Consider the following 27551-nt stretch of genomic DNA (forward strand, 5'->3'; position numbering starts at 1 on the left):
TCAAGGAACTGCAATTTTTTTGAACTTCCTTTTTTGAACTTTGAACTGGTTTCATTTTTCAAAACCCAGAGGTTGCACCCTGGTAGAATATTATGGGATCTGGTACAGATACTCAGTCTTTTAGGATTCATTATTATAGCTTGGTAGCATCCAAACTTTTCATTGAGTGCCAGCATCAAGTCAAAATTATAAAAAGTTATTGATACCTAATGTGACTTGAAATAGCCCTCTTTAAAACAACGCACTGCTGTGCTGGTGGTTTGAATCACAATACAGATTGGTTTTAATGACTAACTAGTCACTTACCAGAACCATGCACTGTGCTTTATATTGTATTGAGACAGGGCCTTTTGGCTCCGTAAAGTTATCATGGTGCCAGTTATATTAAAAATGGTCTAAAGTATCACATGCTCACCAGTAGAAATGCAGTGTTCATGCTACAGAGTACTCCAGAAAGAATGTGACTTCAAATGCATGTGCGCTAAACTTGCTTCATTCAAGTTTTTTTTCTTTTCTTTTTAAAGTTTGGCTGAAATCAATAATTTGCAAACTAAAGATGCACCCCGCTAATTAGCTAATGTTAGCATATAGTATGCCATACAGCAATTACAACTGTTGACTTGTAAACACTTCACCTGCTAAACACCTTAAAGCATACTTAAGCATTTGACTGTAGATACATGTTGTAAATAATAATAAAAAAAAAAGCTAAATGACAATTTAAATATTTATTAATTTTAAAAATTACAGACTGGTAATAATGATTTGAGTATTTACCATAAAACAAATATACAATAAGTGTAAGTTATAATTTAAAATTAACTTCAATCAGTAAACTTAAAATGCATGATCTGTTTGACCCTTGGGTCAAATTACTTAAGTTTTCATCAATTTCTTTTTCATTTTCATACATTTCATTGCTGTCAGGTCCTTTTTGATCAAAGGCACGTAATAAAATAAAAAGACATCGATATATGATGGACTGCTACATTCAACCTAGATGATATGGATGGACATTGACCGACAGAGATATGTTTGTCAGTCTGCAGTTCAAAAGACACAGGGAGACACCTGAGATTCTGAGAGTGAAGAGTGAGATAGTTGTAAGAGTAGAAAAAAAAAATCCAGTTCTAGAAGTTTCAGGAGTTTTGTGTGCACCAGCTCATCCCGTCCGCTGACAGCAGAATGTCTGTGGGGCTAGCAGGTGAGCTGGACTCCTCCACCCAGACATAATCTCTGGGAGAAAAGGAGTGAAATCAAAAGATTTGAAGTCTGTTATCTTAAATCCTCTCTATATAGGCTCATCTGACTCCTCGCTGTCCCTCTCCTCCTGCAGGGAGGATAGTGTGAGCACAGGACTGGTGGGTGACACAGGGGAGGTGGGAGGTGAAGGTGAGGTAGGGGAGGAGGTGGAGGGGGATGCCGGCTCCTCTGAAGCAGCCTCAGCTCCTCTTGAGGTGGGGGAACTGCTGGGGGAGGAAGGGGCAGTGTCACTCCCGGGAGCTCCTCTGGAAGGCAGAGATGTCCTTTGGCAATCCTCCTTGGACTCCATCCTGGCCGGATCCCCCTCCCTCCTGCTCCCCTCCCCCCACAGGGCTCTGTCCCGAGTGGGGGAGGATGGGGTGGAGGAGGGAGGCTGGTGTTTCTTGGATTTCCTGCTGGCATCTCTGAAGCTGGCCAGAGGGGGACGGAGCCTCACCCCACTGCGTGTAGAGCCCTCTATGGCTTTCTGTAACTGTAAAAAGAGAGAAAATAATATAAACACAAGCTGAGGCTGGGAAAAATCAACATGTTGAAGTGCCATTGTAGGGAAAAGCTGTGGGCGGTTAATGGAATAACAACATGAATCAGAGCGTAAAGCATGATGCACCCAGCGACAGAACAACTGAGATCATCACATCTCGCTGTCACGCCGCATTACAGAATCAAAACAAAGGAGAGGACAAAAACATGCCAATAAAACAGAAAGATGGAATCAAACAAAGAAACGATTTTTACCTCCTTCAGAGCCACAACGCCCACCAGCTTTCCAATACTGGTGACGTAGGCATGACTGAGCCCAAGCAGAGAGAACAGGGTGTGTGTCTGAGAAATGAGAGACAGCAGGACATGATCCAGTCAGTGTTGAATGTATTGATGTGTGACGGTACTCCACTTGCAGGGCTGCTTTGTAAGTCAGAAAACATCTTTTTTTTTTCAAAGTAAAAGGGAATATACAGTATGGCTCTGTCACGCAGCATAACATTCAGAATTGAGGATGCAAAGCTTTATGGGGGTAGAAACAGAGTGTAAGCTTCTGTGAGCTATATAACATAATACTCAGTTTTGTGTCCTTACTGAAACCAACTTTAAACTGTCGGACCAGAGCAGCAGTGGCTGAGACATCCTGACTTTTTGTATTTAGTGTTGGTGAAAACACCGCATCCTCATCCATACAGTCACGTTGATGGAAGTCATCAAACCCTCCATGCCTGAGTGATGTTTCCTTTTTCCACACAATTAACTTGATACGTAAAATTTGAGGTGGGGGCCTTTTGAACTTATAACAGACAGAACGAAGAAATTAGTAAATATCTTCTTTTTTTTTTTCAAAAATGTATACCACTCAAAAAAAACTGCATCCAAGACATCAAAATCCACCTACCACCTACCAGATTTATGCACAACAAAGCTTATTAGTGCGCCATAACACTGCAACACATTCGGTCTGAGCACAGTCTAGAGATAACTAATTATCTTGTTTGTTTAACCAAAAGTTATAATTACATTTATTTACATCACAAACCATACTCCTTAACTGAGCATTTTCCCCTATATGTCAAACTATCCCTTTAAATCTGCTGCTAGAAATATATGACGGTAATTGTGCATGACTGATGATTGCATGATCACTGTCTGTACATGATCTTTGCATGTGTTGACATGTGATGCGGGCGTTGCTGTCGTTACCTTGTGCAGAGACGTTCTCTCCACCAGCTGAAATGGGGAGGGGTCGATACGTATCTGCTCCATATCGATTGGTTTATTGAGCTCTTCTTCCTCCCAGGCTTTGATCTGCAGCAGCCAATCAGAATGAGAGGATTGGGCTCAGAGCAGTTTCTAATAATGATGTTTTTGGTATGGTTTGATTGACTCATTGTTGGCTGTGTTATCAATAATGTACAGTACCTCCTCTGGAGACAGGGTGTCAGTGAGGGGAGGGGCTGTGGTCTCCTGAGGAAAGAAAGGGGACGAAAAGACAGATGGAGGGTGATTCAGTCTTTGGAAAAACAATATACAGAAAATTACAAGACGATCCACTGAACAACATATCAGCTTCTTTATGCACAATGTCATGCTCGTCCCATTGCGTGAGCGAGGTTGGCTTGAACTGCCATGTTGGACAGATTCTGAGCTGTCACTGACATCTTGACAGCAGATCAGTGATGCGCCCTGAGCTTTTGGGGTCAAACTGATGAGCATGCTCACCTGAGTTTCAGTCTGTCCTGAGGAAGACGTGGAGGAGAAGAGTCTCTGAAGGGTCCTCCTGACAGACGGCAGCCTGCGCTTGTCTGAGGGTAGGATATGGAAACGTGTAAGAGGAGAGGAAGCGATGTGTGGACTTAATGTGTCGCTGAAAGTTATTGTTACCTGTGTGGTTGGTGGAGAGCTCCTGAGGTTTTGGAGACGGCACAGGTCCATTACATTCCTCCTCAAACTGAGCAGTCTGCAGAAACAACATGCAACAGCATCATATCGTTTTGAAGCTTACAAGCTAAACTTCTCCCAGTAAGTGAGTTCAGGTTGTTTTCCCCCACCTTGTCTGTGCCCTCCTCTGCACCCTCCTCATCTACAAAGGCGAAGGACTCCCAGCTGACTTTGGAGCCATGGCCAGGTGAGCTCTGACCTCTTTCAAAGACTCGCCTTTCTGGAGAGAGCCACCAGTCAAACACGGCTTGAAGCTCGGTTCTCTCGATGGAGCCTAGAAGAATCATGGATTCTGAAGAGAGAGGCGGGAAAACGAAAAATGAAACTGCTTATTTGGAAGCTTTCAGGAAGTACAGTAAAACAAGGGAAATATACCACTTCCATGTTTGCTAGCCTAATATGAAGCCACAGCCAACAGGGACTTAGCTTGGCTTGTCTTAAAGTATGGAAACGGGGTAAGAGCTAACTAGGGGTTAAAAAAATGAGTCAACCTGCCCTGCCGAAGCTCACTTAATCTGCTCATTACAAAATGTGTTAATCGATCTATAGAAACGTGAAGTGTAAAATATTATTTTCATGTGAAAACACGTTAGCGCCAGAGCTCAAACTAGCGACTTAACTTGTAGCTACTTGGTCTAAACATGCAGTTTTTCTCACCTTGTGAACAGAGCTATGCTTAGCCTTGCTATTTCTCCCTCTTACAAGTCTTTATGCAATGCTAAGCTAATTTCCCCAGCCCCAGTTTTCATTTAGCCACAAAACGAGTGTATTTCATATAATGTTAAACTACTTCTTAAGCACCAAGTGTGCGCATCTATAGGGTTAGCAAGAAGCATTAAAACAGATATGATTATGTAAGTGACCCAACCTTTAGAGTCGACCAGAGGGATGGTTTTGAGGGTTGAGTTCTCTAACAGATAGTTCAGTTCACGAAAGGTGGATTGAGAAGACAGGAACTTGACTTTGCGCACCATGATGTCCTCCACAAAGATGTTGTACTTGCTGAGGGAGCAAAGGTACGGCAGTGAACACATCTTTTCTTACAGTATGTGTGACATCAAAATACAGAATAAGGGTCTCTCGCTGTTAAACTTCACCTGATGTGCCCGAGGGCCAGCTCAGGCAGGTAGGGAAGCTTCTTCACCTGGATGATGGAGTCATATAGAGAGGGTTGAAGACCCTGGGCCACCATGTTTGCCAGGATGACCGCTACCATCATGGGCAGGATGTGGGAGATCTGACCTGTCAGCTCGAAGCAGATTACAGCTGTGGAGACGGTGTGTGTGACGGCTCCTGTCATCGCCGCCGCACCTGAAAGTAAGATTAGGAGAGGACATTTAGTATTGTTCCTCCATCTGATTCCTTTTTAACAATTTTGTCAAACAATCAAACAATGTTTGTAGTCTCAATGATTCAGAAATCAAAGTTTGATGTATATCCATCAACTCCATACATATCTTAACTGCTAAGCCTTCTTACACCAAACACAGATTGGGCAAGAAATACAGTAGCTCCAATAAAAGTCTAATTAAAAACACTAGTTTTGATTGACTTAAAGATGTAATTTTCATCATTGTCTCATCATTCAAACACTTCAGTCAGTCACTCAGACATATATATTTTTTCTCAATCAACAAGTCTTAGTTATAAAGGCCCTAACAGAACTACAGCACAAAGGTCAGTAGACTGACCAATAACAGCGTAACCTCCCGGCAGGATGCGGTAAACGATCCCATCAAACAGGATTCCATTTGGGAAAAGAGTGGCCATGATCTCCCCTACAAGGCGACCGAATGCAGCCCCTTGAGGACAGAGATAAAACATGCTGGTAAAGACACACTGAACTGAAGCTCAGCAGGAGATACTGTGCTTGCATTATAAAAATCCTCTTACCTAATATGAACACTGGCATAAAGGCACCAGAGGGGATTGGCATTGTGGTGGAAACTGCTGACATCCAGAACTGCAACACAAAACAGGATTAAGGTAGAAACCAAGAACACCCAGAGGTTCTTATTTATTGCTATCGCAGTTACTCAAAAGAGGCAACAGCTACTGTAAACAGCGAGAGGAAGGGATACCTTCATGATGCAGAAGAGGACGAGGACGACGAAAACGCTGACGTGAGGATGAAGCCATGCAGAAGAGCGACCCAGGCCGGGCGGGAGGGGGGATCCTGAGATTTTGGTCCAGGTGAAATTATCAAACAGGGAGTTGATACACTCCCTGGGCATCAGCTAGCAGAAAGAAAAAAAACACATGCAGAGTTTTTCTCATGATTCTAAATGAGTTATTTTGATGTAAAGTTGTTTTCTTAGGATCTTTGACTTCCTTCAAGGGGGGGGGGGGGGGGGGGGTTCCTGGTGATGTATCAGACCGTAGCTCAGAATTATGCTATTATTGGCCTTGAATTGCCAGTTACAAGTATCGATATAGAGCGACCACAGAACCACCTTACTATTTATTTTATTTTCAAACTTGAATTCCTCACTAAGGTTGCCTTAAATGACTTCACTTGAGACAATTTTTCAGACTTGACATATCCCCTGTGAGCTCCAAAGGTTTTCATAAACCGAGACAACTCAATAGGACCAATCCTGTAAACATACTTTGATGTGTAAACTCATTCAAACTATATAGGCCTTCCTGTGCTCCCATATGCAGCAGAACAGGACAAACCCACGGTACAAACCCCACTGACCTCCTTTTTCTAAAATATCATAAATATTAATGAACAGACATCAAAAAGAAGTCAGAGAGCATGAGATTGATTTAGTCGAACCTCTCCAGCCATAAACTGTCCAAATCCAGGAGGGAAGGTGAGAGTGGCGATGATCAGCGTCACTGCACCTGGATAGATCAATCGACTGGGCGTACACACACACGCACAGAGAGAGAGAGAGAGAGCGAGAGAGAGAGAGAGAGAGAGAGAGAGAGAGAGAAACACAAAGTCATTAACAGGAATCAGAGCACTCCTATAACCACAATATGGCACGATAACTAGAGATTGCAACAGAAATAAGTGTGTCAGTATACAGTGTGTAGCTCTGCTGATTGTACAGCTCTCCTGCTGCTGCTGCTGCTCGTCTCTAATGGTGGACGCTAATGTTCCCTGACTGCTCAGTCTCTGAGGATAAGTGAATCTCCACATTGAGTGAATAACTGGCTGAAAGGTTGTTAAGGCTTTGCTGCTGTTCTGGCCAGTGTTGTGAGACTGATGAGTTGGGAGAGTGGAGCTGAGACACATTAAGAGGAATTGGGTTTGAATGCAAGAATGGTTTGAGTCTTTTGGAACAACATCTGCGAACAGATCACTGCTGTTTCAGTGCGAACACCCCATAAACAGTTGTGTGTTGGTGTGCCGGGAGCTCACTGTCTGGTTAGGAAGCGTGTGAGTGCTGTTGGCCGTCTCATGAAGAGGACCACCTGTCTGTTCAGGTAGACGAAGAACGCCCCAAGGAATCCACACGAGATCCTAAAACATGAAGAAAAAACAATTCAGCCCGCACAAGGATTAAGGAAAAGACCAATTTCTGTAACAAGTTTTAAAAAAAAAGAACTTTGCACACACAATTACATACATGTATTTACGTGTATCCTCACCCTATTATTGCAAATGCAGGTAGTTCCTGCAGGTCAAAGGGGAAATCCATCCGGAAGTTAGTTTTGAAGAGAGCTGTGATGGTAACTGGAAAACAAAGAAGAGAAATGTGATAAAAAAAATAAATAAAATTAAATAAAAACATCAAACATGTGATCTCAATTCCTATTTATGACCTCCATATGTTGAATTTGAGTTTTATTTATTGGAGCAAGATACAATTGAACAAGATTCATACAGTGACTGTACAAAGAGGAAAAGTTATTCCATATTTTAATCAACAATTATATTAATATTAAGACAATTTCTAAACGTCGGAAAAAAAACTGATTTTACAAATATTTTGACCCACTTTTGTCTGAACTTCAAACTGCATGTAGATCTTAGCTTGTTAGCTTAGTGCTAACATGTAATAGAAATTGTCATCAGGAGGCTAACGCAATTAGCGTCTCAACAGCGGCAAATTAACTAAAGAAACTATTTTACTCAAGTTAAAAGATTCCAAGTTAGTTTCTTAAAACCTCAACAGTAACGCTACAGTTACTGTCTAATGAGAGTTGTGATCTCATATGAAAAGTAATTGATCACTGGGTGCTGGTAGCATAGTGGTTAGTGCATGCACCCCATGTATGGAAGCTGTTGTCCCCCAAGCGGGCGGCCCAGGTTAGAATCCGACCTGTGGCTCCTTTCAAGAATGTCACTACCCAATATCTCTCTGCCTGCTTTCTGACTATCCACTGTCCTATAATAAAGGCATAAAAAGCCCCAAAATAAACCTTTAAAACAAGTAATCAATCCCTGTGACTTTACCCTTTTTTTAACTACATACTTGTAGAACATTCAAATAAGCTATAATCACGTCTGATTGTAAGATGTAAGGACAGTTACAGAAAGATGATTGTCAGGTTGAGTTAGAGAGTTGATTTCTTGGATATAAGACATAAAAAAAGAAGTTGCTACACAAAATACGATATTTGAAAAGCTATTACTTTAAACTGTAAGAAGTTGATAAGGAAAAAAAACACAGATATATGCTGCAGTTATTTAAAAGCAAGATGACATTTTCATTCATTGGTGGCATTGGATTTAAAATATTCTGTATGTGATGACTTGAAATATTTCTGGTTTATCTCAAGAAGCAAATGTTGCTTAGCTGTCTTATTCAGCTTCTATCCATGAAATGTGTCAGCTCAGCAGTCTTTAAAAACTGTGTTTTCTGTGTGTGTGTGTGTGTGTGTGTGTGTGTGTGTGTGTGTGTGTGTGTGTGTGTGTGTGTGTGTGTGTGTGTGTCTGCCTCTCACCAGCATCCTTGTTCCAAACAGAGAGCACCCTGAATATGAAGGCGCTGAACGTGGCGGCAAAATATCCCCGCCAGTAATTCCTCACTGCAAAGTAGGTAGACGTGACCTCAATACTGAACAACACTCCTGGTGGTATAAGAGAGAGAGGGAGAGAGAAAGGGGGAGAGAGATGACGGAGGGAGAGAGAGAGAGAGAGAGGACGGAGGGAGAGTGGGGATTAAAAAGGAGAGGGAAAATGAGGATGGATAGTGTGAGAGGAGAGAAGCCGAGGAAGAGAGGAGAGTGAGAGAAAATAGAAAGAGGAGAAAGAGAGTGAAGGAGAGAAGGAGAGAGATGACCGAAATTAGTTCAAATGAATCCAAAAACACTTGAAGCTGAGGGTGTAATTATACACAACAGGAGAGCCACAGGGAGTGATTACACTCACCAGACGCTCACTCACACATACACATAATGAAGAAAACATACAAACACTCTCGCATGTTTACTTTACTGACACAAAACTCAGAAATATGTCCCTCACAGTAGGCAAGGTCAGAACACACACTCACACACACACACACACACACACACACACACACACACACACACACACACACACACACACACACACACACACACACACACACACACACACACACACACACACACACACACAAATACATTTCTCATGCAGATTTTTATTAAATAACTTTCTTTTAAAAACTGAATCCAATCTCATCCTGATTTTAACACCTAATTTTGATAAATATAAACATTTTTTTTTTTTTATCACAAGGTCGTTCCATTTTAAGATGTGGCTCAATGACTCATCAGTGTGTAAAGAGTAGTTTAACAGTAACTCCAGGCTGCAATAGAGTGAGTTTAAACATTTTTCTTTGATTGGTTGGTTTGGTGTGGTCAGATGTCTGCATTGTCACAAATGTACAGCCCTGTTTACACAGCTGGGAGAAACAGAAGGAGTTGGGTGCTAATAACTTAAAGGTTACATTTTTCACTGGAACCCTGTTTTGCAGACTAAACCTTATAATTCAATGCTTGTAAAACACTGAAACCCCACATTTGATTAAAAGTAGAATACAGAGAACATATCAAATGTTAAAAAGGAGAAAATGCATTATTTTAATAAAAGTCTATGCCCATTTTCAATTTAAATCAATCAATCAATAAGACTTTATTTGTGTTACAGCCAAAGCAGCGTAGAGGTTGGTGCCCACACCCCATGTACGGAGGCCGTTGTCCTCCAAGCTAGCCGCCTGGATTTCTGACCTGACCTGTGGCTCCTTTCCCACATGGCATTCCCCAATCTTTCTCTACCCTATTTCTGACTCTATCCACTGTCCCATCTCTTTAAAAAAGCCATTAAAAGCCCCAAAATGAACCTTAATATGAAGAAAATATATCTTGGTGATCTAAACAAAATAATCATTGTCAGCTTATTTAATATTTTAAACTCAAACAATAATTATCAGTATTGGCAATAAAAACAAATATCAGGCTTCACTTTCTCATGATGTCTTACAGAAGACCTTTGCCCAAATATTAATAAAGTCAATTTCTCAATTCAATAAGGAGCACAACAATGCAACAAACATATTATCATATTATCTAATCTTCTGATTCTAGCAAGCTCTCTGTGCTCTGTGACACATTTCTGTGAGTACTCGAGAAGATCAGGTCCAGCCTCAGTGCTGTGTTGATCCAGGAGAAGGAGATATTTTGTGCAGTTAGTTGGATATTGGTTGTATAATGTTGGTGTGTAGGTTGTACAGTACCTCCTAGTGGAGTGCCGAAACAGCATCCAACCCCAACGGCACAGCCAACAGTCAGAATATCTGTGTAACCATAAGGGTTCTACTGACACAGAAAACAGAGAGGGAGAAACGAGCGGAAAACGAAGGGGTGAGAGAGACAAGAGGGATGAAGTGGGAGGGGGTGAAAGTGAGGAGGAACAATAGAGTAGACAGAAGGACAGGAAAGGGAGTCCGTGAAAGAGAGAATACAAGATCAAGCAGGAGAGACGAGATGGGAACCACAGGGGAGAGAATTGAGAGAGGGAAGGCAAAATGAAATAAAGTGAATAAATAATGATCACTGGAGTGTGAGTTTAAAAAGTCATAAAGAAAGGATATAAAAAAATCACATCAAGAGGGTATAAAGCAGAGGATGCACATGCCAGTAAGAGTCATCATTCTTAGAGGAGGCAAATTAAACAATATAGGAGACAAACAGAGTGGTCATACTCCCTGCAGCCCTGCAGCCAACTCCAGGCTGACAATGAAGAGAGCACACAAATAGTTCAACTGAATATCCATGACCTTGAATCATAAGGTTCTGTCACGTACACTGTAATTAATATACTAAAGAGTATTTTCTAAACCTGTTCTTTCTGTTAAGTGTCTTGAGATAACACTTGCTATGATTCGGTGCTACACAAATGGAAATTGATTGCAGATTGATTGAGCTTTCTTAAGGCTGGAAGATACCTAAGGCTTAATTACAGTTCTTAATCGTAAACCAAATGTAGTTCCTCTTGAGATTTATGTGTTAAGATTGAAAGAACTCTCACATCTGTAGACAAAAAAAATGAAGCTATCTACAATTGTCAATCAGCCTAGCTTAGCATAAAAGACCAGAAGCAAAGGGGTATAAAAGTTAACCTGGCCTTATTAAAAAAAGAAAATTGCTTCCCAGCATCTCTTAAAAGTTAATAATACATCATCTTTAACTAGTTTGTTTAAAATGCCAAAATATTATTATCTAAACCAGTGGTTCTCAACTGGTCTAGTCTCGAGACCCACCTCCAACTCCTCCAGGAAAAATCGCGACCCAAATTTTGGAAATTTTTCGACCAATCAGATTTATTTACTGAAAAATTGTGCAGTTTGGACCTCAGTTGGTACAAAACATGTGACATAAACAAGAAACTGAACAAAACAAACATTTTCAAAAAGTGCTTCACAGACTTTTTTTACAGAAGTTTTTTTCCAGGCACACATTCGTGACCCACTGACCCAGAGGTCCAGACCCACCAGTTGAGAACCACTGATCTAAACTACATGATATTTACTTAATACATATATATATGTATTACATACTTGCTTTTTAAGGTGCTACTGGATGGATTTTCATACATTTGGAAAGAGCCAGGCTAATTGCTTTCAACCTTAATGTTAAAGCTAAGTGCATGCTGGATTTAGCTCAATATTTAGCATTCAGACATAGGAGTATGTCTCATGTATACATTCATCACATTCTCAGCAGAAAGTGAGAAGTGAATTTACTAAAATATTTAATTTTTCAAGGTCACTTTTAAGTCATATGACAGGCTCAGTTTTAGAAGGGGCTAATTTGCATCTTCATTTGAAAGACTCAGTTTAATCATCACTTGTGATGAACAACACTGGGTTGGTCAAGCTTAACCTCTGTGTTTATGCTATTTCAGGAGGACAAAGCTGACTGGAGACCCCGTGCCAAAGCGAGTCAGCAGGGCAGTACTTGCCTCCCACGGGAGCAGCGAAACAGGTGGCCACTCCCACAGCACACGCACACACCAACAGGTCCTGGTTATGGGTGCCATTCTGGGGTTAAGGGTCAAGGGGTGGAGACAGATAGGGAGGGAGGAGAGGCGACACAAACGAGCAGGGGCGAAAGGGAAAGACGAGGGGAGAGAGCAGGGAAAGAGGGAGACAGGGATATGGGAGGTTACTGTTAATACACATGCCAGACATTACCATCACACTATTAATACAGTGAAACACAAACACAGACGAGGTGTGAGGGGGGCGAGCCAAAACAAAGACTCGGGAGGAACAGATGAGGAATGACAACAGTCACATGATTCCCACTTTCTCTTTCTCAAATCCAAGGAACTTTGCAAAACTTTTTATCGACTCAAAACTGGCATATTGCTAAACTGAAACATTGTTTAGCCGTACAGTAATTGTAGTTGAAGTTGAATGCTAAAAGACGCATCATAGTTTAATTTAAGAAGTGGACGAGCCCCTGGATCTGACACTTCACAACTGCCACTACTACTCCACACCAGATGCAAACATCATTTTGTAAACTATGGTGTCATTTAGAGTCAAAATGAAAATAAACCAGATAATGTTTCAGAGTTACGTCAGCTTCTACTTTGTTTAAAAAAAAATCAGAAACAATCACTTTACTAAAACAATACAGATATTTTTGTTAGGATGAGTGGGAACCCTGTTTTCACAGCAATGACAACAACATGAGAGTAGTCCCATTTTCCTCATCTCCATTTTGCATTGACTGTGGTGAACAAGGACATGAGGCTTCTTGTTGGTAATGTAGTAATGCAGCTTACCTCATAGACTCCAGAGAAGATGGACATGAATCGACTGAGCACTGCAGCACAGATACTGGCGATGTGGACAAAGGGACCCTGAAGGTGACAGGAAGAAATCCCAGACACAGATGAGCGACATGTAACGTTATGCACACAGACCCTGACCATTGTCTGCAAAACAAGGAGCCTAAACTAGGACATGCTGTAACAGAACAGATAAATCATTGTATAATTGCTGGATGTGACAGTTGCCCTGCTACTGTAATGGGGAAAATGAATGAACTCCTTTGCTGAGAAATAATTTGTTTCATTCCCGTGAGAGGAGGGACGAAAAACATGACAGAAGATGATTTATCATCCTCCAAGCTTGGAGAAGAAGCAAGTAGAGTGATGGAGGAAAGAAAAGAGGAAGCGGGAGGAGAGTGGTACCAAACAGATAATTCAAAGTAAAACAAATAGAAAAGAGATAGAAGGAGGTGTTTTTTTTGTTTTTTTTTACTTCCTTGCCCACTGGCATCCCACTTCCCAGGCCGGCGGTCAACCCGATGACTTTAGCGACAAAGGCTTTGAGGGTCAGATACTCCTTCAGTACTACACCTCTCAGGATGGTTTTCAGCTCAGGAATACCAGAACCTGAAAAGAACAAAAGAAGAAAGATGGGAAAAACAGATAAGACATGAACTGAATGATAAAATCCTGCTGTCCTCAAACACTGGAAACAGACTGAAGTAAAAAGGAGACACTAGGGGGGATAACAGATGCTGACAGCTGAAGGAGAGCTTACCGATGGCCTGTGGGGAAACCAGGTTACAGAAGAGTGAGGCGAACATGACAAGGATCATAGGATAGGTAACCCAGGCGAGGTACTGGAGCGCCACATTGCCCTTCAGCTCCCCATGTATCCACTTATAGGCTGAAAGAGGAAAATAAAGAGAGCGAGAAAAGAGGACAGTGGTAGTGAATCACAAACAGGAGAATAAAAGGAAAATGTATACAGCAGGACTACAGTTTTGCGTTGACAGTAATAGTCTATGACTTGTGGTACCTTGCAGGCTCTTGGCGCTGGCGTAGTCCATACTCCAGCTGACCAGAGCCATAGTCAGTCCCAGAAGAACCAGGAAAATCCAGTCCTCCCCCAACTTGGTCACAATGTACCGCCGCACACGAGCCAAACAATCTGGGTCGGAGAGATTAAATTAATGACTCATCTCAAATCCATTTATCACTTGATTTAATTACAGACAGTTAGTTATTGTAGCCTGAGAGGGAATCAGTCAGAGTGAATGTGGGTGCCTTGATGACGTTACAGCATTACATAAAGATACTTATAATGTACAGAATGATCTGAATAGTAGCATCTGATCTCAGTTAAAAGTACTGTTGATTAAAAATAGGTTTAAGTAATGCAAAAAAATCCCAACAAAAACATAATACAGTTTGTTGCTGTTTTGAAATTTGAATCCTTTATACATCGGCAGCTAAAAAAAAAGATCCTATACACTTTTGATCACACAAAAATATAATTGACTCAATTCAATGGAATAGTTTTACTGTGTTCACCAGCAGAGTCCATATGCACAATTTTTCATTGGTTGGTATGTGAATATTTCAAAGTCATCTTGTAATATTTTTTAGGAAATACTAATATTCCCAACAAACTAAAATATTTTCTTCTATCACAATACAGTTGAATTTCTGTTTGCTTGGTAGTCTTTGGGCATCCATAATTTGCTAACAAGTTGCATTTGAAGGCTGCATATAACACAGGCCATCAGTGGATATGTGTAGTCTAGAAGGCTAATAATTATAATAATAAATTGTTATCTGTGCAGAAAGTGATATGATTCCAGTGACTTCCAATATCCTTTTTATTACTCCTTGTTTAAATATACCTGATAAATTTGATTAAATTCAACACATAACACTCCACAGTAAAAAATAAAAAACCCTAAAATGGCCTTAATCTCTGTTGATTGATCAACTTTAGACACAATGGATAAAGTCGTTCTGTTTCAGTACAGGAAGTTTTTTTTTTTTACAATAAAGGTCCTAACCTTTCTCCTTCACAACCAGGGTCGTGTCCAGACTGAACTATGGTGGCCCACCTGGGCTCTGACTTATGCCTATGCAACTAAACTTGTACTATATGGTACTGTGTCTGTCCCTGTTACAAGTAATCCAAACATAAGATTTCTAAGGTTTAAGATTTAGATTAAAACTATGAATACGATTTTGCAAAAATATCAGACAATCAAATGCGTACTTTTAAACATTAGATCCTTAGCATCTAAATATCTATTAAGAGATCTGATATCAGATAATCAAATTGATTTACTTTGTTGAAAACTGGCTGTGTCAAGATGAATATTAGTTTATATATTAATTTAAATGAATACACCCCTCCCAGTCATTCTAATACTCATAAACCTCGAGACACTGGCCGAGGTGGTGGAGTAGCAGCTATTTTTAATTCTAGTCTTCTAATTTATCCTCGACCAAAGCTGAATTATACTCTTTTTGAAAGCCTTGTTCTTAGCCTTTCACATTCAGTCTCAAGAACCTTTGAGCCAGTTCTATTTGTTGTAGTTTACCGCCCTCCTGGCCCATATTCTGAATTTCTATATGAATTTGCAGAATTTCTATCAAATGGAGTCCTTAGCAGTGATAGAATAATTGTTGAACATACACATTTATTGACACTTAAGTCCATTGCAAGTTAGACAGTGTGCACACAGATTTGCTTGGATTTTTTTTGATTAAAGTATTTATTCACAACTAAAAGTATTACCACTAGTCTGTTGTTTTTCTTAAGTAAGTCAAATAGCAAATAGCCAATCATAGATTTGGATTTTGGGGTGCACTTGGGTTGGCCAATCAGATTTCAAGGTGGGCCAATACCACCACTGGCCACCCCTCTGGACACACCCCTGTTGACAACAGCAGGTTTTCATTCTCCAGTTTCAGAGAATAAACATGCTGATGTTTTGATGTAGTTCATAAAATAAGTATAATTTTTTTTTACTTTTCCATGCACTGCCCTGAAAGTATCTTTAAGGAAGTCCAGGTTAGCGATGGAGGTAGTACAACATATTAATAAAACAAACACTAACCTAAATTTGACATTTCTGCATTGAAATAGCCTCATAGAAATTCATATTGTTATTCAAGAATTGTTAACAATGTGTCTTCATATATGGATGATAGACATTAAGGGAGTCGTGACCTTAAATCCTGTCTACAGCCCTTAAACCAGGTGGTGCTAAATCGGACTGCATCATATTCTGCATGAGAGTCTAATTAAACTGTAGCAGTGCATCATATTTTATGAGCACCTCATGTTGCATGTAAAATCAAAATGTGCAAAGTTACCAGTAACTGAAGCCATCAGATAGACGCTGCTTCCTGGAAAATGTAATGTGATTAAACTATAAGGTTATATGTGAAGCGCCTTTACCTCGAAAACAGTGTTCAGTGAAATTAAAGGAAATTTGTTCATTTGCACTTCTGTTTCCATGTTACCACATGAAGTGTCATGGCAACCACTAAAGCATGGCCATGGCAACTGTTTTTCTTGGTGAGGGAATCAGAAAACCTTTTGTATGACATTTGAATAGAAAATCTCCACATTCCTGCAGGTCACCTTGGCATTTGGAGTAGGAACGAGGCTTCTGGGTAGAGGAGGCGTGGCTGTGATGAGACTCCAAGGTCACAGGGTGATGGTGGTGGTGATGATGATGATGATGCCGCCGGCCGAGGCCTTTGCGAGAGCTGCTTGTGTTTTCCCCCGCCTGTCTCCTCCATTGTCTCTCTGTCAGCAAACGGGCAGCTTCCCGTCGGGCAAAGTTTCCCAGTTGCTCCCTGTACTCACCGTACAGCTGTAAGTGAGGAGAAACAATGATAATCACTACGGAATAAAAAGGTACAGAACTAACTATTCACTATTCAAGAGAAGGAAAACAAAAGGCCAGATAGGAAGAGGGGAGACAGGCTAGAGAAGGAGACGACAACTGAGACTTAGAAGAAGGATAAAACTAGATCCAGTGTGAAGAGTCTTGAGATAACGAGAAAGCAAAGGGGAATGTGCGGCGTGTGTGTAAGGGATACACACCAACTTGAATACCCTGTCAGACAGAAATAGACAAAACGGGCATCGAGATCGGAAAAACCCCTCCCTGAGCGGAGGCAGGGGCTGGAGAGAAGCCAGAGGAAGAGATCGTGGAAGAGAGGGCATTCCACATCTTCCCCTTTCTGTCTACACACAAACACACACACACTTGGTCAGTCAACCTAGCCTCCTGTAATCCAGCGTGATCGGTTTGCACTGCACTCGTGTAAACCAAAGAAGCTGTAAAATACTGCGGATCCAGGTGCAGCCACGATGTGCAACTGAAACCTACAGATCACATGCATCCCTCCACACAGCAAAGCTAAATCATACAGAGGGCTGCCTGCCACACATTTCTGTCTCATGTTCACACAGGAAAGAAGAGCTGACACATCCAACCGTGAGGCCCGAGACCTGAACCAAAGCTAAGCCAAGTGCTCATAATTAAACAACAACAAGTCAACAGTCTCATCTGATGTGAACATGATTCAGTAATCACAGTACAGCTTGTGTAATCTGTCTTTTCATTAGACCTTCTACCCTATAAATGCAAAAAAACCCCTTTCCTTTCCAGTCAGTCGACTGTAATATAGGAGTCACTACATTACACGCCTGAAACAGAAGTATATAGTTAGTACATAAATACCCTCCATAGTAAGGAGTCAGGACTTACACTGTAAACAGCTCCTAAAACTTTTGATGCCAAAAAATGAACTAGCAAGCTATATTATTATACAAAGCAAAGCTAACTGTGTTAATTAAGCTGTGTGGTGCATTTACTGCAAAACCTGAGCAAGCCAGTAATTACACAAAGGAATCCAAACTACTTTTAGTTATTTTAATTTCCTGGCGCTATGCAAAGATCCTATTGGACATTACTTCCATTTGTGTCTTGCAGCCAAGTCTGCTGTCAAAAACATAGCAAAGCAGTATTTGAAAGGAGTTTCCTTCCACACGAGTTAGGAGATTATTTGTAAAATGTGACCAAAACAGCATGCGAGGCAAAAAATCCAAAAATCAAAACTGAATGCCTGTTTTGGAGTCCCAGCATATGATGTTGTACTAAAATCAAAGTTATAAAATGTGGTTGAACTTTATACAAACGCTGATTATAATGCTGTTTATGCTATTACCTTGTGTTGTTGTCCTCTTTATGTTTTGATAGTCTTATAATAATCAAATGTAAGAGAAACACGATCACAAAAAGGCACTGCGTCTAGCTGCATAAATAACACATTGAGGCTATAAAAGAAAAAGAGAGAAGTCTTTTTAAACAAATAAAATGATCCACTTGGTTTAAGAAAATACACATAACTACCCTGGACAGTGGCATTAACTCCTTCCAAAAGATGATTAAAAAAGAAAGCCCCCCCCCCGACCCCGACCTCTGAGCAGCCTCTGGTTCTCTTTACCTGTTCCTCATCAGATGTCTGAAGCATGGTTTGTTAGCAGGCTCTGCTCCTGTTCTGCCTCCTGTCCCACATTGCAGACAACCTCAGCACCACCACTGCACTACACATTAACACCAAAGCACCGATCCATCAACATCATCAAACAGACGCTGGCACCAGACGCCATCAAAACCAGGGACAGGAACAAGAGGAACCTGTGCACCGTTCACAGAGAGGGGCAGATTTGTGCCCTTCAAATGTTACTTCCCATGCATTATAAACAACCAGAAGATTATAGACAAATAATAGAAAGTGAAGTTTTGAACAAACATGTTCTTTTAGTTTACTTCTGTATTAACCAATCCATTAGAATCCTAACCCTAACCTTGTCCTGAAATGGGCTGTACCCCATATTTTACAGGGTCTAATATTTAATATAATAGCATTATGAGAAAACAGTAATGGCTCTCTGCAGCCCAGAAGAGAACAAAGGAGGGTTTTTAAAATGGAAAGAACCCAGTATACGCAGTGAGGAAATCTGTTCTAAAGCACGGACTGTTCACAAAATTGAAGCTGTGGGTTAAAAAAGAAAAACATTAGTTAGCTAAAGAAGGGTGATTTCAATATATTGACCCAGGGAAATAAAATGTGAATATTTGATCTTAGAAATAAAGTTGCTGAGAACATAGCAACTATTGAAAAGCCTTGTAATGCGTCATATTAAGAGTCATATTGACAGTGGCTTAAAGTGAACTTGGGATCAAGGGAGCACAAACATGACCCCATGTATTGTGACATATTTCCAACTGAAACAGGAAAGAATCAATCACAAGATAGACGGCTGGACATGATGTGCACGATGAGTCATCAGTCATGAGGAAGATAAAATCTGGTTATTTTGATGTAAAAAAATACTCAGATATTGCTTTATTGAAATACATTTAGCATATAAATGAGAATTTTACACAGGAACGCTGGATTTAAACAGGGAAAGCATTTTCTTCATTTCATTGGCTTTTTTGTATTATTCAACTGATCTCATTTTGATGTAAAATTGCTTTAGTTTTACAACATGAATGTGCAGTCAGTCTTATTTCTGTGTTGGGAGGGTAGCATTTTACAAGACAGTAGTTTTGAACATATTGTCTTCAGTTAATAATGAAATACTGCATTTTTTTATGACACCTGTGTGACTGGTGTGAAGTGATCTCGTGCAACAAGATCTTGCAATAATAAAAAATGATGATATTTCTTGCCGAGGTGAAAACTTTCTTGCAATATCATTGTTACAATTCACTTATCAGTAGCCGACATAGACAAAACACAGCAACCATCACTGTGGATTCTGATGTTGAACTGGAAATTACCAAAGAAAATGACCCCACCACTTTTAAAGTTTGTATGGCAGCTAGTGGATAAACATGGTCACAGCTGATCCAGGATCTGTTGAGATCATCCTCCACCATTTGGACCGCATGTGATCCATCACAGAGCCTCGTGTTTTCTCCAAAAACTGAAGATTTAGTTGCTAACAAACGTTTGTTTTGTCTGACTCACAAACGCTATAGGTGCAGCCAGTGCATACACAATCTACTATTTAACCAGTCGATATTTTGTTATCAAAGTTTTCTGAAAAAAAGTTTTCGTCTCATTCTCGTCGTTGTCATCGTGACCCATGTATCGTGTATCGTATCTCGTCTCGTGAGCTGTATCATCACACCCCCCAGCTAACTTAGCTAAAGTAGAGGTTATATCAACAATTTAAAATGACTACTTTAAATCATTGTGAGATATGACAGAATGTCAAACACATATAGTCAGACTCATGATGTAGAGCAGTGCTGTTTAGTGCCGTTTCTTTCTCATCAAAATATCGCCTCTGAAACTTTATCCCTTTAACTCCAGCAGCTTGGATGAAATTCCGAGTTTGTTTTGCTAGTAGCGGCTAACAAACTTTATCTGCGAGCCTCAAGCAGAGATGAAAAACGGACTTAACAGGTCTGTGAAGCTTTCTTATCATGTTTTGTTATTTCTGTAATACTTAAACTTGCTCATTGGTCTGAAAAAAAGTCTTTGTTTTTAAAATATTTATGGTAAACCTACTACTTCACTTATTGTCAAATATGTAAGCAGTTCTTGTCTTCCCTTCCCTTTAGACATTTTTTATGATTAAGAATTCTTATCTGCTTATTTCTTTGTTTTATATTGTTGTACTAAGACATTTTGCTGCAACATCATTTGTTGAAGTCACTTTATTGGCTCTGGGAAGCTTTCTTGTGAACTAACTATTAAAAATAAATAATTTTGAAAGAGCGAGGCAGACATGAGACAAACGACTGACAGTGTGAGAAAGACATTGAAAGCTGAGATAAATTGATATTAGGGGACTTTTGGTGTCTCCATCTCTCAATGCTGTGTTTACTATTGTGTCACTGTGTAACCTTGTACTAAAAACAGGCATCACTAGGATTTCCCCAGGTTCACACACTTTGTAACACTGCTGTCTTTATTTGACTCTCTAACTGTAAAATGACCTTCCCTCTTCAAGTCAAGAGCACCAGAGGAAACATCAACATGCCTCCCCGCTTTTCGCACTCATTTACTCGCAGCAAGTTTCTCTCCACCTCCCCTCGTGGCTCTGATTATTTCTCTGCACTTTACTCTCTGTGGACACATGAAAGTAGTCGGGCGTTACGGCACAGCTCTGACACTCGCACAACTCATTATTAGTTTCTTGTGCTCTGCTGTTAGAACTCCAGCTTCTTAATGTTGTGCTTATTGCGTGTCTCACAGGATGAAGCAAATGAAAAAATGCAAACCACTCCTCCCTCGGGTTTGTAACAAATACAAAGCCTGTGTTAAATTATGCTGGTTGGCTGTCAAAGAGCTGTGAATTCATTCATGGAGCTGCCCTTTATGAGCCCACTTAAACAAGGTGATACGACTATAAAACATGAGAAATTCAAAAGGTAAAAAACAGAAAAACAACAGAAACAGAAACAAGCCTGCAGACAGGAGGAGAGGGGGAGCTTTAGTGAGAGCTGCTAAAAGATGTCGGGGTTGAAGGGCAGTGTGACATTGAGACTTAATTAAAAAAAATAATAGCACATTCCTGCACCCTCATGAGATAGAGAGAGAGAGTCAGCTCTGCATATTCATAAATATGTAAGTGTGTGTTTATACTGTTCATGGGCATGCTAAGTTTGTTTGTGCATTTTTATGAGTGTGTGAAAACAATGTTTTTGTTTGTGTGGTGAGGCCTTAACAACAGTAAAGGTCTGTCCTAAAACACAAGGTTAATGATAAAATCTGACCCGCTCACTGACAGAGAGATCAGGAGATTACCCCCCTTCTCAAATACACACACACACACACACACGCACACACACACACACACGCACGCACGCGCACGCACGCACACACAATACTCGCTCCCACCACACATACACATGCTTCACTATCACTTGTCTTCATATAAATACACTAATTAACCAGAAAAAAACATTTATATGCCCCATCCAAGCACAGTTCAAGCTGCCATGCACTAATGAAATCATGTCTATGGCTAAAAGAGAAAATACATCAACCTGTAAAGTTCTATGTTTATAAATGAACCCGTATTTCAACTTCATACTAAGTAATCCACAAAAAACAACACATCTCTCCTGAATGAGATCTGTGTGTAACACATTGTCACATCAGAAAATATTACCGTATAAAAAAAATATCACAACTTGTCATTACAAACACTGTGCTAAAAAATCTTAATAGAAGAAATAATTAACCTTACCAGGAATTGATCTATATTCAGTACAGTTTCAAAAGTGTTGATCCGCTCTCCCATCTTTTCAGCTGTTCCTCATGCAGCTTTCTGCTAACGTTGTCCCTGTGTGTCTTTAATAACCTGTACTTCGATATCTGTGTCTTACATCTGTCCTTTGCCAGTGTGACGGACGCAGAGTGTACCTGCTACCTGCCTCCTTACGGTAGAGACACAGTGACTGACAGGTATGGCCAGGACACACACACACACACACACACACACACACACACACACACACACACACACACACACACACACACACACACACACACACACACACACACACACACACACACACACACACACACACACACACACACACACACACACACACACACACACACACACACACACACACACACACACACGGAGAAGTTGTAGAGGTTAATACAGCCACTTGAAGCTTGACAATAAATTGTCAGCAGCTGTTAATTCAGCCGGGTAGACTCTCAGATTGGAGGCCGATCCAGCAGATTCCTACAGCCAGATCATAAATGATACTAGGCAGGCAGGCAGCAGGGCACGAGCTTAAGGTATGAAAACGATACCTGCTGACTGAGAGCAGTCCATAACCATATTAACATTGTGTGGGATAGGATGGATAATACTGTACTGTACTTGAAGTGCCTTCTGCATATATCACATGCTTTACTAAAGCCTGATTAGGCTCCAGTAGAATACTAATACTAGTACTCTAACATTGAATTGGATGTTTTATGTGACTAAATTTACTTAGATTACATTTTAAAGGTTAATCTTTGTAAGAACAATGTGAATAAAAAGACTAACACACAATCAGGACCAAATTACATCAAATGGAACCTGTACAATTAATGTGTGGCGCATATTTTCCAGTTAAAAAAACACTACTCATTTATTTAATATAAGCTGGTTTTAGCTTGTGATATCAGATTGCAGTTGCATCAGCTAGGCTCTATTCTTTACATTTATTCAGTCGAGCCTTTCTCCACCTATGGGACCTAATATGGGTCACTGTCTGTTCTGTTGAAACCTCTGTGGTTTCTGAGTCTTTGGGGACCACAGTGCTGCTGGGTTTCTTTTCCACCACGTAGCTATTTGCATTTTTCTGAGATCTGAGTGAAAAACAGAAGCAAGTTTGGTGGACTGTATAGGGTCTTTGTGAGTCTTGATAGTTAATAATCTGCAGTTACTACGGCAACTGACTATTTGGTGGTTTCATCAGCTTTAAAATAACACACATTAAGTTCAGTCCAAACCAAGTTGGGTGTAAATGTGTCTGATTTCACCAGGCTGATTCCCTGTCTTTTACCTGTTGCATGATATAACACATGCATTAAAGACACGCAGATGTTGCAATTGTTGTTTATGTTTTTTGGGTGCAGCTTGAACAATCTAAAGGAGATTTAAGATCAGATTTATGGCCTGCCCTTCAAAATTGCAACACAACTATAATACAAACTGCGGAAATGACATAATCAAATGGGATTGACAAAACATGGATAATTTTGGTGCTGTCAGATTTTTTTCCCCAGCATTCAGCATGTGACTAAACAATGTAGAAGAGGAAAGGCAAGGCAAGCTCCTCACATCGAATGAATCCTGGTACACAGGCACTGCCAAAATATACTTTCTCGGTCAGTTGTAGCGACCACTGAGGAATTTTGTTGCTTCAATTGACTAAATTCACAAACAACACTGATTGGACATCAACATTAAATGCCGGCAAATTTAGGAAGTTATTGCATAGCATATTTTAGTGGAATTTAAACCTATGTTTATATGCAGCATCTATCTGTTTTCCAATTTGTAAAGTTAAAAAAGTTACATTTACACCAGAAATCAGATTTTCTGTCTTTCACCGCCACAAATAGACTTTCTTCCTTACTTTTCCAGTCCCTCTCACCTACTGCTGAACTCTAGTGTGCAGCTTTGCACCTTTCTCCCTCAATCTTTCCCCCCTGAAACTTTCCCTCTCACCACCCCTTGTCCCCATCCATCCAACCCCCCGCCCCTGAGGTGAAACCTTACTCGTGGATAATTTTAGCAGCAGTGTGACCCAATGTTCACTGACACACTTCTCCGCACTTCTCCCTCTCTCACGGTGTTTGTCTCCTTTGGCCTCTCTCTCCCAGGAGGCCTGTTGTTCAGACAGATGGAGGGCTTTAACCTTTCCACAAAACAATGACAAGTTATTGACACTATTTCTCAGTGTTAACAAGGCGTTTCACTTTTGTAACTACTAACTGTTTAATTATTACGTTAAAGCTACCTCTGTGGTTGCAATGACACGTCAAGTGACTGCCATATCATGTGAAATTTAATGGCTTAATCGTCTACATCCCAGTCATTCCTTTCTGTGAGACATTTGCCAGGTGAACACGATCCTTTTTAGTAGCCTGTAACATTTGAGACTTTTGAGATCTGTTTCACTGCTGTTGACATTCTCACCCATCAAGACTTGTCTCCTCACACTACCTCTTTTTATCCGCATCCATCTGAGAAATTACAACACACAACCAGTTGTATCAAAACAGGCACCCGCACTAACACCAGTATGCATACATGCAGCCCTCTGTCAGTGACACACAAGTCCACAGATGGTCCACAGAGGGCACTTCCTTCTTGTTATAGGTCAAAGGTCAACAACAGCGGTGTGACTTGGAAGCAATTAACACAACTTTACAGACCCAGCACTCATTCAGTGCTGAGGTGAGTTGCAGGTTAAGAGAGGCTGAACTACTGAGGTTAAACTGGGTTCAATTTGGTTATTAAAACCTTTTAGACGCCCTGTCAGCTGGCCTTTTATTAACTGATTTATTTTACAGGTTAAACATCTGCTGAATGATTTTCAAGAAGTTTCCTGAAAATAAATATGCAACATTAACGAGTTTCTTAGAGGATCAGCTGTCACCAAAACTGTGCACTTTTGTACCAGCCGCACAAAAAAGCATGGACAGTAAAGTTTTTACTATTTATAGAGAACACATAACTAAATAATAACAGTTTATTGTCAATGCTAACGTCTTTAAGTGGGTCCACAGACGATCAGATGAACATTCAATTTCCTGTTGCATGAAATACTTCTTTCCAGGAAACTATCTAGAGTATTCTTTTGGAATTTACAGCATTGTTCTATCCTTGTTTCTCAATAAACTTTGTTTTTTTTTCTCACATGTCCATATTTAATTGTGCAATTGTGAAATTTAAATCGACAAAGAAGCTGGATATAAAACATGAAATACAGTTATTCAAACGCAGTTAGAACATTTATATTAAAGCTAAACTATCGCAAACACAAATGTAACTAAGACATTTAAGCGAGACATCTGTGGTCACCTTGCAGCATCTGTGAAGAAAACTACAAGCTGGAAATACACACTGCTACTGATCAATGAACAAATTATATTTGTATGATCTATTAACAGCTCTTCACATAAACCCCTCAAATCCTTCAAGGCTCTAATTTCCTCTCTCTTTCTCTCTCACACACACACACAGACACAGACAAACATCGTCACAGTTTTCACACCTTAGAGATGTGAGACTTTGCATGGAGACATAAAGCCACTAAGTCATGTGATTAATCCAGATTTCTTATTTATATCTGACCTGTAGGCCTCAGTGAAGCTTCACGAGAACTTAAGATTTGATTTGGGCTGATGTCTCAGAGGAGAGGAGGATAAGGAGAAGGAAGAGGCGCTGTCACTGCTCCTCCTCATTTTGTCAGTTGCTCAGGCTGCTCTAACACATATACAAACACCCCAGCTGCTCAAAACTCTGTTGCTCATGTATCTGTCATTTTCCTGTCTTATAATTCCCATTCATCTGACCTTCGGACATAACTCTGTATCTAATCAATCTGATGCTGAGTCATATGTCCGTAGAGCAGGTGGGAACAGAAAAAAAAAGCAGACATGATGCTCCTGGGAGGAATGGCCATGGTTCTGGATGAGCATTTAAACAGATGAAGCGGAGGATATGGAGACATGACTTCATCTCAACCCGTACATCTAACCTGTCTACTCAGGTTTCCGGTATATAGGTATTTATATCCAGCAACACATGAAAACAGCAATGACTTTACAAGGCTGCAGCTTGAAGAGATAGACATGGTCCCATACAAAAACGTTATCTTGCAAAGCAAAAACTAAAAAAACAGTAAAATGCAGGAGATTGAATAAGTGTTAGTGTGTGTTGAAATACATAATTATATCCTTGATTATTGCAGGGATTACTTTCCATTTATCGCCTTCAGTGTTTCATAGTGTGGGCGGTGTGAAACCAGCGCAGACTGTGAATGTTACTCAAGGCTGTGCAAATAAACTTGACATTAGGTTGAATAAATCATGTCCAAGAAGTGAACAGAACGGAGGAGGAGACAAAGAGAGAACTGTTGGTGGATGAGGAAAATAAAAGGAGTAAGCAGATGAAAATAAGTGACCCAAAGGAGTCGTGGAAGAAGATAACTAAAAGGTTAAAGAGTGAATGAGTAACGGTGATGGATGGTTGGAAAACAGACATCGTTGCGGAGATGAGGGAGAAGCAGGTGGAGAATTTATGTAAAGGACAGAGACAGACGGACAGGTAAAGGAAGATTCGGGAAAGACCTACCAGGGTCTGTTGGTATCTCAGAGCCTTCCTTTGCGACGCATCTGCAGCCATTGACACGCTGTCACTGATCCAAAAATAACCTTGCTGGACACCCCAGCATTTCCAATAGCATGGGCAATACCATACACACACATACACACACACACACACACACACACACTCACTCTTAAATGTATTTACACCAGGTCAAATAAACACACAAACATCTCCTGAAGTTTTCTCTCCTGTAAACTCACGCTCAACCACACTCCAAAGTCAAAAATTAAAAACAAAGATAAAGTCCTTCCTGATCGTGCTCTTCTCCAGATGATCCAGGGGCTGAGAGCCATCCAGCTCCACTGAGGACCTGACAGACACACGGACAATCAGACAGGCAGACAAAGCAGAGCAAAGCCATCTGATGAGGCAGTGAAGGACGCTGTGCTTTCCTTTATTAGAACTGCAGACACCTAATAACACACACACAACTTGTTGCCCTTAGCAGCACCCACTCTGCCTGCCGGCCATTAGGTGCATGTGTGTCTGTTTGGATGGACTGTTCTTGTTTGGACAGGGGGGGTGCTGGAAGGGCACCCCCCATAGGGTTGCCCCTGCAACGTGAGCAGGAAGGTGCACACGACACCCCTCTGACAGCTCACACCTAATCAGCCAATGATGCAAGGCAATCCCCATAACACTCACATGCTGTGACAGACCTCCCTTAGGGGCAAAGAAATCCCCCCCTCCCCAAAAAAA

General features: G+C 40.6%; 1 protein-coding gene across 6 annotated transcripts; it reads right to left on the reverse strand.

Annotated features, from left to right (window-relative positions):
• Window positions 1-713: 713 nt before the first annotated feature.
• clcn1b (chloride channel, voltage-sensitive 1b) lies at window positions 714-27365 on the reverse strand. Of its 6 annotated transcripts, none has more exons than XM_061049214.1 (23): window positions 26817-27365; window positions 16545-16779; window positions 13950-14081; window positions 13689-13817; window positions 13404-13537; window positions 12923-13000; window positions 10365-10443; window positions 8590-8715; window positions 7291-7375; window positions 7061-7162; window positions 6470-6554; window positions 5769-5924; window positions 5581-5650; window positions 5379-5489; window positions 4785-4998; window positions 4556-4689; window positions 3810-3979; window positions 3631-3706; window positions 3469-3551; window positions 3169-3213; window positions 2950-3054; window positions 1999-2085; window positions 714-1735 (listed from the first exon to the last, which is right to left on the reverse strand). In XM_061049214.1, exons 1-23 carry the CDS (start codon window positions 26865-26867, stop codon window positions 1292-1294), a joined length of 2931 nt encoding a protein of 976 aa, XP_060905197.1. In that variant the 5' UTR covers window positions 26868-27365; the 3' UTR covers window positions 714-1291. The 6 variants fall into 6 exon arrangements, with proteins under 6 accessions (XP_060905197.1, XP_060905199.1, XP_060905196.1 ...); XM_061049216.1 differs by lacking the exon at window positions 26817-27365 and adding an exon at window positions 25815-25983; XM_061049213.1 differs by lacking the exon at window positions 26817-27365 and adding an exon at window positions 22191-22348.
• Window positions 27366-27551: the final 186 nt, after the last annotated feature.

Source organism: Labrus mixtus, chromosome 11 (assembly GCF_963584025.1).
Source record: "Labrus mixtus chromosome 11, fLabMix1.1, whole genome shotgun sequence".
In the NCBI taxonomy this organism is placed as follows: domain Eukaryota; kingdom Metazoa; phylum Chordata; class Actinopteri; order Labriformes; family Labridae; genus Labrus; species Labrus mixtus.